This window comes from Petaurus breviceps, unplaced genomic scaffold, assembly GCF_028583685.1.
Source record: "Petaurus breviceps papuanus isolate PSGF00001 unplaced genomic scaffold, PetGlider_PUasm1.0 207, whole genome shotgun sequence".
Lineage (NCBI taxonomy): Eukaryota > Metazoa > Chordata > Mammalia > Diprotodontia > Petauridae > Petaurus > Petaurus breviceps.
In genome coordinates this window covers 8267638-8280260 of record NW_027185850.1, presented here as the reverse complement: position 1 = coordinate 8280260, position 12623 = coordinate 8267638, and the positions used below count along the sequence as shown (strand labels likewise).

Below are 12623 nucleotides of genomic sequence, written 5' to 3'. Positions count from 1 at the left end.
TGACCCAAATATTGCTCTGTGCTCTGGTTGGTCAACAGGGAGGCGACTTCTGGGACAGAACCACGGACTCAAGCCTTTATGTGCTCGCGTACTGTAAGTCTGAAGGGCGAAGGTGACAACGAAAACGGCAACCGATGAAGCTGTAGACGAGAAAGTGCTATCTGCAGGACTTCGGAGACAGAGCCCCTGGGGCTGGGCTAGCAGACCCCGCTCCAAAGCAGCCGAGGCCACGCTCATACAATCCCCAAGGATTTCTATTTGCACCTCATGACATCAGGTACTTGAAGGAGACTTCTGTTAGCACCAACACAGAAAGAACATGCTTAGTGTCGAGATTTACTAACACCGGCACAGAACGATCACTCAGCTGGGAAAACCTCCTTTCTAGGGGTTAAGTGAAGTGAATGCATTAAAGAATCAATACACATGTATTAATACTCTTGTACAAGTAACTTTTCTGTAGAAAAGGTCTAGTTGAACAAGCCAGAGTTTGTTGTTTCCATATTCGAGGTTCTCTAACTCTTGGCCGGGCCTGTACTTATTTTTTTTGTTTAAATAGGGCATTAGTTTTCTAACTACCTTGGTAAAAAAAAAAACAAAAACCTACAAATGAGTTGTTTAAAGTGTGTAGCACTAAATGACAATTGCTTCCTATTATTCCAACAAATATGGCAAACAAGAAAAAAAAAACCCAAACCATTTATTAGTTGCTAAGTCCAAGTTCAGTCTGTAAAAAGTGGTGACGCTCCTGTTCACGGGGATAAATTATCAACCTAATTTTCCAAAAGGGGCAAAGTTCTCAAAGCAGGGAAGGGGAGAGAACAAACACATTCATCTGTCAACAACTGGATACCAGGAATGGAATATAGCAAATTGAGAAAACAATAAGAGGTTTTTGGTATGTATTTCAGGCAGCATGCTGTAGTTCCCACCATTTCCAAACAGTCTGCTTTTCTTTTTCAGGAAATTAAAATCTTCCCTCTTTTTCCCCAAGCTAGCAAGCACCCTTTGGTTTCTTCAGAACACAGCTTCCAAATAATGGAAAGATACACATTTTCTCATCAACCCTGGAGACATATAAAGCATACCGAATGGCCACTTACTCTGCAGTACTTCAAATATGCTGCATTAACCAAATCAAGCCCCCCACCCCATAGAATACCTCCCCCCACACACCTATCTTACATGACAGGATAATGTGTCTCACCAACAGTAAGTAGTTTAATCAACTTACTAAACAAGGACTCTAATTGGTTTTGTTTTTTTTAAATTGAGAAAGAAAAGTGTCACATCAAAGTGTAGATAGTTGGAAGGGTGAATAAGGCCTAACTTTTGCCTAATGAACCATGTGTTACTGCTGGATCAGCCATTTCTGCGACTGAGCCAATGTGCCTGGAATCTCTTCAAGTATGGACACTGTCTGGATATAAGCATCTAGCACACGTGGAAAGCGACCACACAGTCCTTCCCAGACGGAAATGATGAAAACTAAGCTAAGATTCTCCAGGAAGTTAGTACTCCACATGGCATCAAGTTCACCAAATGAAGCGTACGTGTCATTCTGACCACATGTGACAAAATGCAAAGCAAGTCCTAAAGAAAACGAATGATGTCCAATATTTAAAACCAGTTTGTAGTTGAGGGAAAACATCTAAAATCCTTAATTAAAAAACACAAATGAAATGAAAGCTTTAACTGGTACACACTGTTCACACCTATATTTCAAGTTTGGAAACGCATATTTTCAAGCAGCAATACAAAAAAGTATCCATGAAGAATGCATAATCTCTGAAAATTATGAAAACATCCCTGCTACATTACATTTCTAAATACAAAACTGACTACCATATTGTTGCTTCTGTGTAGCGAGAGAAGTTCATTTTCAAAACAGATAAAATTCAGTCTTTAGGTGTGAATGGTATGAATGACAGTCTTTTTTTAAAATTTCGTCGTCGTTTAGGATCGTTAAGCATGCAAGCCTCGTGGAGGAGGGTCCACAAAGGAACCAGGGTTGGCTTAGGACGTCCAGTTTTAGGCCAGAGCCGGGAAAGCCTCTGGGTCGTCTACGTCAGGAGCAGAAGCACTTGACTGGAAGAGAAACAAAGATGAGTTTACCAGGGAGTCACCAAGCCCACACACAGACCTGCTACGCCTCTATGCCATGCCACTCTCCTCACAGACACAATCAACTCCCACAGCGTAGAATCCTGGGGCACAGAAAACCGATTACATGTCAATGGTCTGTTTCCAACTTCTATAGGCATAAAAGTGGCTATTAAGACTGCCGTGCCAAGATTACCAACGCAGGTTCTGGCTTACTACAAAAAATGTGAACTCTTCCTCAGACTATAAGAGCTAAAAAAAAAAAAAAACTTAAATTGGGGGCAATACTACTTAAAAGGTATCAGCATAGCGAGATCTCTCTTCTCCCCGTTCCCAAGAGCACTTCACTAATAGCAAAGGCCTTAGCATTCATGTTCTCTTCTGGTAACAGCTGCTGATAAACCCCAACAAGGCCAGCATGAACAATGGCAAAAAGTCAAGTACCCTTCTAGGAAAAGGGCAACTCTTAAGTCTCTCCGATCAGTATGGGGTGTGTTATGTGGGTGTGCACACACAGCCAATAGCATAGTGTCATAGCACAGCACAAACACGTCCAATCAAAGTAAGACCAGGATGTGGCACCAATATTCTTTTAGGCTGTTGGGAATAATCCTTTATCGATCTTGATCACTGGCAGTCTCCTAATTGCGTTGGGGGCCATGACAGAAATCACAAAGCCCTACTTCTCCCACAGCCAAGTTCCAAGATGCTCAAGAACGCAGCCCCAGCCCAGAGCAGAGTAGTCAAGACCAAGACCACACAATGATGGACAGAGACAGTCAGGATCAGGCCGGCCTCCCTCTCAACATGCTCCCAGGATAAATGGTTTCCAAAAACTGGGTCTTCTTTGGGGGAGAGGCCTGCTTATATATGGATGACCTGGGGGGCACCTGTGAGTCCATACCTTGTCAGTTCTGCTTCCGCGGTTGGGCCGTCCACCACGTCCGCGCCCGCCTCGCCCACCTCTGCCGCCACGTCCCGGGCGACCAAGGTCTCCAAAATTGATCTCCAGCTGGGATGTGATGTCATTGGCGGGCTTACGGAAGTGATGATCCATTACAGACTCTTCTGTATGAGCCTGAAATGGAAGGGAAAGCCATTGAGCGATTCATGAGTCAGGATGAGTTAGTTGTCCTAAAAGATAAAGACATTCAACTGTATTCATAGTGAGAACATGACCTCTTTTGAGTCTAACAGATGCCCCCTCCCAACTTGCCTAGAAAATGCTTCCCAAGCAAACACCCACCCCTGAAGTGTGGCACACAACACGACAGCCCTAAGTACCATCTCCACACGTGTGGAGCTAAAAGCTTAAAAGCAAAACCTTCTTTGTAGGTTCATGATTCAGAGTTTCAACATACCTAGATTTAAAAAAAATTCATCCTGTTACTCAAATAGGAACATCAACTGATAGAAAACAGATCTCAGCACTGAATTAACACAGTTCACCGCCCCGTGCTATCTTCTATATGACCTATGTTTTGACACCTAAAAGTTGTCACTAAACGCAGAGACATCAAAGTCTTAGTGATAACATTCCCAGAATCTTTAGCTTTGTATATCTGCTTAGTACATTCAGTCACACTGAGGCCTTATTTGTACTTTATCCAACCAGATTTTACTAAAATATGTAATATACATATAGACATGTTCACATTAACTGGAACGGGGCCACATATTCAAGTGAAAAATGGTACTTTTGTGTAAAAGGTACTTCCTGGAAAAGTCATACATAAACTGAAGCATATTTTAAGCACAATATAGGAATTACTTAAAGAAGTGGTTCTGCAAGTCCTCTGGCAAAGCCAAGAATGGCTCCCAAATCTCTTAACAGACAAATCCAAAATTTCCACTAGGTTTGTCTCAAGTCATAAAAATGTCGATGATCCCAAATCTGTACACGAGACTTTGTAATTCTGGACAATGTCCACAGCACATTAGCATTAGAGTAACAAAAACTGGGACCTTTATGCTGTCTCTCATTAAATATGCAGGCAAAAGCCTGAAAGGCTAAGAAATGTTTTCTCATTTGACCAAACAGGAATGAAAAATTAAGGAGGCTCTTAAATTTTGGAAAATCTACTTCCAAAACAAATGTCATTCTTTTGTCAATAAGTTGTCCTTAAAATTTTACAGAACAAATGAAATCTCCGAATGTAATAAATTGTTCACAAACAAATACTACATGACACCCAGTGAGGCTTAACAATACTCTTGAAACTGACTGGTTCCCAGTGATACCCAATCACTGTTCCATGGTCTTTCTACAATGGACGCTTCTGGAGAAGAGGAAGGAAGTGGATTCTAAGAACACTCAGACATAATCTTCCCAATTCAGTGTTACCATGAGATGCTGAGCATGAGTCGGAATGTCTCTAACTCAAGGGACTTCCCCACCTCCCCCAGTCTCAGAAGCAGATGGAGTGGTCTTACTACACTATGCTGGGTTCTAGAGCTGTGCACAAGGATCCGGGAGGTCCTGTCTTAGTAATGTCACTAATGTGAATGTGACACGTGGCCGTGCTGTGCCTCAGTCTCCTCGTCTGTAAAACAGCTAGTCATGAGGATCGAGTAAGAGAATGAATATGGAAGGGCCCTGAAATGCCAAGCAAGCAATGAGAAGTTACTCTACTGCTTCTGTGAAGAGACTCCAACTGCCCACGACAGCCAAGCACTATGGACGCTGCAAGGAGACAAGGAAGCTCTCCCTGACTGCCCAATGGGCGAGACCTGAGAACAGCTGGGAGAAGCTCTAGGGGAAGGGGGGGGGGGTCTGAACCTGGCGCTACAGCTTCTCTGCGTATGAAACCATCTTAAAACTAGAAAAGAAAACAAATGAAAAGATCAGCACCTCATTTGACTCCATATGGCTCCCCTGCACCTCTGCCATTCCCTTCGTCTGAGGTAAGTCATTGGTCCACACCCAAGAAAAGGGGGAGAAAGGAATACATGAGATTACATATGGAATTTAAAAAAAAGAAAAGGAACATGAAACTTGTAAAGTGAAAAGGCCAAGACAAAACCCCAGGCCCAGCTACCACGGGGGCTCAGGGGGAACAATTTAAAAAGTTCGAGGGCTTGGTTTTCCCAACTCTGGTCTGCTGGGTCTGGTTTAAGGTCATGCTTCGACAGCTGCATACTATACAACTTTCTTATGTCCGAGTTTTGCAAAATGCACAAACTCGAGGCTGAAACGGTAGTCTGGTGCCAGCTCGGTCAGAGTTGCAACTCGAATTTGGATCCCACCTAGTTCTCTCACAGCGCTTCTGACCCTGAGCAGCTGGACAGTCATCTCCTGTGCTTGGGGCTGGATCAATCTGTCACAGGAGACTTTCCCTGAGGTTGCCAGGACAAAGGGTCCCCAGCCAACACCTCATGAAAGCGCAGGGTAAAACCATGCGGAGCAATCCTACAGTGAAATCCTTCATCAATGTTCCTGAAGACTCTACTTTCTCTTGGGGGAATCTATGTTGTCTTGTGTAAGGTTTGCATGCAGCAGGAGAATCTGGGACGTGGCAGCTGCGATGGAAGCCCTGTCACTACTCTGACCACAACAGCTCCTTCTACCACCACGGACTGACCACAGCTCTCCTCATCAACATGACTTATAGAATGAACGTCTCTGAAAGAACTGAAAACAGGTTCTTGTGAAATAAAGCCCAGACAAAAAATTATGACTTTATGGCATCTCATACATAACCTTTTAAGGAGATTTTTCCATGAGAAGGTGGTAAAATGCATGTTTCTTAAAATGTTCCAAATACTAAATTTCAGTACACCTCACTCTGACAGATGTGTCCCTGAAAAGGTTAAGTCCCAAATGGTAAATTATAGATGCAAAAAAAAGCAATCAATTTTTATCTACTTATCTTTATTGGGAGTAGTATACCCATATTTAAAATAGTAACAAATAAAACTATAAGGAATTTCTGGTAACAAACAGTTGACTTAATTACTCCCTGACTGAAATGGTCTCCTGTGAGATTTCCCAGGACTCTTCTAACGGGGCCTCACTCAGGGAATAAGCTGTGACTTCCCAGTGAGACCTTAAATGATTCTGGTCTTAAACCCCTGGGGATTCGGTTGCTCACTATACAGCACCTTCCTTTCCACTTCTCCCTTCCCCCCATCAAGACAGGTGGTCTGAGGAGTTTATATGCAAGCTGAGCAGGAATCTATGGGATAGGAAATAAAAATAAAGAGCTGGGCAGAAAGAGTAACTCCCCAAATTAGGAAAGATGAACCAGTGGAAGAGAGAAAGAAGGAGCAGGCCTTAAAATCTCAAGAGAACATGTTACCAGGTACTTAATACATCCTTCTTCATGACCTTTTACACTCCCCACCCTTTCCACTCACCCCCCCAAAGCAGAAAGCAGCAGAGCCATGGGGGACAGAAGACCAATCCCCCAGCACATCCTTTCTCAAGAACTCAATTCATCCCATCAGCCAAGATACAGAAAACAGTCAATGACTCTGAGTTCTAAACTCGAACCCCCTTACCCACTCTTGCTTCTTGGAATTTGCTGTTTAGCTCACCTTTAAAAGCTTGTCTTTTTAGTGCTTCCCAGTGCTGAGGCAACACAACGATCAAGACAGAACAGCTGCCCAACCCCTTTCCTCCCCACCACTCTGCTGATGTCCTCGAAGACCCCCTGAAGAGGAAAGCGGACACCTGGGGGGCTTCTGGCCACATCTCCTGCCACTCTGTGGCCTCACCTCCCTGTGCCCACCAGCAGGATGCCTGGTGCCTTTGGGGAACCATCAAGCACACAAGTAGCAGGACAAAGGCCTATCAGGGCTATGCACTATTTCCCACACCTGCTCCTCATTCTTCAATGAAAACCCATCTGATGGGTTTCTGACCCTACAGAGGTGAGAACTTCCACAAGGCTGCGCCATTCCTGAGCCCAAGGCCCAGCCCTGCCCCACCCCAATGCAGCAGACCAAGAGGGAGGCCAACAACCCAAGACATTGGCACAAATGTCAGTGAAGGTAAGAGACATCTCTACAGGAAAGGGGGCAGTGCAAAGCCAATTGGCATTAACTGCTAACAAGCCAGGCGCTCCGTCTGGCAGACACTCCACGTACAGCAAAGGCTCAGCCTGCGTTCACGCGAGCACCACACGGGGCGTCCAAGTCTACGGAACAGTAACCGTGACGAGCCTCCAGTTAGGTGGCCCTTATCAGGACAGTCATTGCTTAAGAGACTCTGCGGAACAAGTGCCCACATTGCTAGCCTCCTCTCCATTAATATCTGGCATCACGCCCACACCAGCACTCTACAGGCACAACTTGACACAAGTCTGCAGGCTGGCCGAGCCACCCCACACGCTCACGACATCTTAGGCACAGGGGGACACAAGCAACCCAGGGCTCATCTCCCAAGCACCAAACAGAGCAGCGGAAGCCAGACGTTGCACTAGGAACCGTCCATCCCACAGGACACCGGACACACCTCGACCCAGGCATCCACAAGGCCAGCACGACTCACCTCCTCGCTCTTGGACTTGTGCAGCACAAATCCCTTCTTCCACTGCCCATCGGCGCCCTCGTTGGGTTTGCGGATATTAAACTCAACTTTCGCCCGGTCTTTATTCTGAATAGCCTTCCACTCGTCCAAGGTCATTTCTTTCGGGCCCTCCTCCTTCACCTCTTCCACCTCATTTTCTCTGTGAAAAGAATGTTTCTTAAGAGAGAGAATCGAGGAGGACAGTATTTTGCCCCACTCATATACACCTTCAAAAAAAAAATACAACATACACAATACCGCAAAAGGTTAAGTGGGAAGAATAAAGGGCATCTTAAGCCATTAAAGCTCGGAACTGCACTAAGACTTTTGGGACCCTGTACAGCAAGAATGTGATAAGTCATTTCATGCCTCAAAGGAATTTATTGATAGTATTTACATAAAAATAAAGTTATTGAACAATGATTTCACAATTTGTTAAGATTAGAAAAAGGAGCTTAGCAATCCTCCCTTCGTTTCAGAAGCGAGTCTACGGCAAGGCAAGAATCATGTAGTAAGTGTTCACGACCTGCCAGGTACTGGGCTAAGCCCTGAGGTTGAAAGAATGGGCCCCTTGCAAAAGGTGGAATCTGAGCTACGTCCTGAAGGACAGCCAGGTAAGAAGGGAGTCTTCCAGGCAGGACTCGGGAGGACACCAGGCTGGGATGGTTTAGGGGAAGGATGGCGGGTAAGCTAGTGGGACAGACCCAAAGGCTGGAGAAGGCCCAAGATGTAGGACTTTCTATGTGATCCTGGAGGCGCTGGGGCCAGGCCTACACTTTAGGATAGTCACCTCAAGCGCTGAATGGAGGCTGAATGTGAGTGCAGACAAGGGACTTGAGGCAGGAAAAGTTACCGCAGGTTGTCACAGAGTGATGCAGAGGAGACACGAGAGACAAGGTAGAATCTACAAGTTTTGGCAAAAGGTGAGAGAGTATGCCGACAGAGAGTTGAGGAGGGCACCGCAGGTGGAGATGCTGGGCACCTGGCAATATGGTGGAGTCCCTGATAGGCTAAAATGGGAAGGAAGGAGAAACTGCAGGCTGAGGAGACAGTGAGTTGTCTCAAAATCAGCATCCAACTTTAAAAAGCCACATCATCTGACTAATTTCTAAAAAGCGACTGACATCAGGTAGGATGGTAAGGAGCTCGGGATCTAGGTGCGCTAAGGACACCCTGTCACCATGAGACCTTCAGTGCTAAGCTTCTTTTCAGCCAAGACAACAACAAAAACCAACTGCAAAAATGAATTGAACCCAGAACCGGACAAAATCACTGCATCACTGAAATAAGCCAACTATTTTAGAAAATGACACAGCACATCTGATCCTGTTAGTCTGAATACAGAGCAGCACATTAAGAGCAAAACCGATTCTGGATCATAAAATATTTTCAAAATATTATTTCATCCTTTCAGGTTTTTAAGCGGACAGCATCCCAAAGAAACACACGTAGCATCCATTTCTAAATAACTCTTCATTTGTCTGGTGCGTGCTCAGTGTGGAAAGCCCCGGGTCTAGACCACCCGAAAGTCCAAGGTCCCTTCCTTCTTTCCCCAACAAGGCCTAGCTTTTAACTCCCTAACTCCTAGAGGACCAAGGAGCTGCCGACCCATCTCCTTTGGCTGCCAGCGCAGACCAGCCGCAGAGGGCCAGGGGCCACAGCAGATGGCAGATGAAGTGGCCCTCCCAGTGACACTCTCAGGGCAGGGAGGATCTGGGAGGCAAAAGTAAAAACCTCAGGCTGATCCATCTTCAATACTCGACTCACAGCATTGTGCTTTTTCGACAGAAAATAACATAAGAACATCCCGAGAAAACTGCAAAAGCTATTTTGGCATCTGACTTGCCAAGGAGCTGCTGTGCTTTCTGGCTCTCTAGCTTTTACGATCGTTACAGGCATGGTCCTGCTGAACAGAAGCTCCGCTATGGGCCGGGCAGCTAGGGAGCGCCACAGTGCACAAACCACTGGTCCTGGAGTTCAAATCTGGCCTCGGACACTAGCTGTGTGACCCTGGCCAAGTCACTTAACTTTGTCTGACTCAGTTTTCTCATCAGTAAAATGGACTGCAGAAGAAAATGGCAAATAATCCAACACTTTTGCCAAGAAAACCCCAAATGGGGTCAAACGACTGAAAAACAAAATGCGCGACACAGTGTGTGCTAATAGTTTCTCGTATGATCCTTACAACCCTAAGAGTGGGTGCAGTTACAATCCCCATTCTACAGATGGGGAAACGAAGGCAGACAGAGGGGAAGTGACTTGCCCAGAGTCACACAGCATGTGTCTTAGGCCAGTCTTCCACTGAGTCCTGGGTTACTGAGAGTCTGGAGAACACAGCTGGCAGGGGAGCTGCTGCCCTAAGCAGGGCGGGCTCCTGACCTGCCTGGGTAGCCAGAGGCCACCTCCCTCTCACCGGCACTCACATCCCACCCCTTTTTGCCCCTCCAGCCACTACCAGCCAGGCGCAGACCTTTGCCCCCTGCGGCTGCCTCCAGTAAAAGCCTCCCCCATTTGTTCCCTGGCACAGCAGCCAAACAGCCAGGACTGATGCACAGGGGTCTGACTTTGCACATCCTGGCAGAATAAGCCTACCTTGGGCCTGTGACACTCCCTCTCCTGCCACTGGCCCCTCAGAACCCAGCCTTCCCCAAAGCCCTCCACTTTCTCTGGATGCCAAGCCCACATGCCTCAGGAAATTGTTGCTGTATATGCCTTGCTTACTGGCTAGTGCACGCATCTTTCCAAGAAAAAGCCCAAGTTTTTGAAAGCAAGGAACTGTCTCATTTTTGCCTCTGGACCCTTTTGCGCTGAGCATACACTGTGTACCTAATGAATACTGGACAGATCAGGCAATGTGGTGTGGCAGGGAGCGTGCTGCTCGGAAGCAAGAGGCCGGCTGTGCCCTCGGCCCAGCCCCGAAAGCCTGCCCTCCTCACACGTGCCACCGTCCCCCCAACTCTGCTGATGCAGCAGCCTCGGGGCAGGCGAAAAGCACAGCACAAAGAGGCAGGATTTGGAGGAACCCTCCCTACTTCAACAAGACTATCCATTATGTGCCCAAACACTCATCTGGTCTGAAAGATGCACTGATGAAACTCAAGATAAAAGACGAGGGTGGGTCCTTGGGGAGTGGCAGGGAAAGATGGCACAAGAGGGCAGCAGGTGGTGGACACCCAGCAGCAGTGACAGCAGGCCCCCACCCAGGAAAGTGGAAGGTGGCCCAGCTGTCCCCTGGACCCTTCCCTCCAGCCTCCAAGGCCCTCCCGGGTGCCCGGTGCCAGCCCCAAGCCTTCCGTAACTGCTCGCTTCGCCTGCACAGCCCAAGAACACAGCAGCCTTGCTACTCACACCTCAAATGCAGGGACTGGAAAGCACAGACCCCTCCCCCACCTGAGGGCTCCTGGGCCAGTTACCTCTTATACTTCCCACCCAGCTGCCCTCCTCTGGCCCCTGGGCCCCCCTCCCCCCAGGGCTGGATCTCATCCTCCCCCCTCTGCAGCTTCCTTTAATGATCTAATCCAATGGCATCTTCTTTAGATTCTAAGCCCATCAAGGGCAGGGACTTGTAAACCCAGGGCTTGGCCCAACGCCTGATTCATACCAGGGGCTTAGTAAGGGCGGGCTTACTGACTGACCAGAGACTACACACCAAATGAAAATTGTTCTAGGGCACGAAATATGACAAGAGACGTTTGGAGGGGAAAGACCTGAGAGCTGCTTTCAAGTATCTGGAAGGACGAAGTGCAGGAGAGAATCAATGCCCTAGGATAAACACTTGGGGAAACCGCAGAGCTAATTCTGGGCTTCCCATAAAGGCAAACTCCCTGCCACTCAATGACAACCACTTGGGGCTCAGGAGAATGACGAAGGTTAGGGATTCAGCTTTGCGAACTAGCCACATACAAGCTTATCAAATCAGGTCACCAATAAGATGAACAAGAGAGAAACAAAACTCCAATGTCCAAGTCTCCGGCAGCCACCCATATCCCAAAAGCCCAATTAAAATGATTTCAGCTCCCCGAGACAGGGATTAACTATCTACCTTGTTCTGGGTTTTCTAGTCTCCCACGTCCTACAGAGAATGCAAAAAGCATTTGAAAACACTCATCATCTAACAAACTAATAATTAGGAAGTATGAACACTGCCACAGCAAAGCAGTCTGTTTTTACATATTCTCACTCCCAACACCTAAGAGGTCTCTAAGATACTTGCTGAAATAAATTTAGCCTCACAAAAACAAACACAAAAGCAAAAACCCCAGTGACTCCTAAGATATTGAGTAGCAAATAAAGACAAATGCCAACCTCCAAACCCAGTGTGTAGTATTTATTATATAGGCTTTCTTGAAATGGAAATTTACTGCCTTGTATTTTAAATCCTCTCCTGTTCTGCTATGCACATGGCAATCCTTTCCCTTTCCTTATTTTGTATTTAAGTTAAAAATGTTTCTTTTTATTTTAATTTGTATTCAAGTTTTAGTATTTAAGTTTAAAATAAAATAAAAAAAGAGTGCCTAAAAGGAAAGGATGATGAAAAATCTCGGCCATGGCACAGAGATGACAGAGCTCGCTCTTGGCAGATGCCAAGTTGGAAAGGCTTCAAGGAGAGTCTTGAAGACAAATTTCAGTGCCAGCCCAGCCTCAAAGTCAGCAGTTGCCCATCACCAGACGGCTGCAGTTAGGAAACCCTTTTAGCCAGAGCAAGTCTCCAGTTGTCTAAGAGCCACAATCTGCATGGATGGAAGAACCTACGCATCCCTGCCGTATGATCACAGCCTCTCTGAAGAGACAAGGGATCCCTCCCCGTACTAGATATAGGCAGAGGCTGTTAAACTCCCTGTCCCACAGTTCCTTGTGATCACCCCACCTACAAGTTTCCTTTACTACAGATGAAGCATGGGAGGTACTGGGGAGACAGACAAAACAAATCCAAGGCAGTTCTGGAGAGGGTGCTGGCAGCCTTGAAGGAGAGTCTTGAAGACAAATTTCAGTGCCAGCCCAGCCTCAAAGT

The 12623-nt window shown here is 46.5% G+C and overlaps 1 protein-coding gene across 1 annotated transcript in view; it reads right to left on the bottom strand.

Annotated features, from left to right (window-relative positions):
* Positions 1–680: 680 nt before the first annotated feature.
* LOC138164877 (SERPINE1 mRNA-binding protein 1-like) overlaps positions 681–12623 on the bottom strand; it is a 15258-nt gene continuing 3315 nt past the window's right edge. Inside the window, 3 exon segments of the mRNA XM_069092811.1 lie at positions 681–2088; positions 3008–3181; positions 7595–7772. Of these exon segments, the coding sequence (XP_068948912.1) occupies positions 2032–2088; positions 3008–3181; positions 7595–7772 (409 nt within the window). The 3' untranslated portion in view covers positions 681–2031.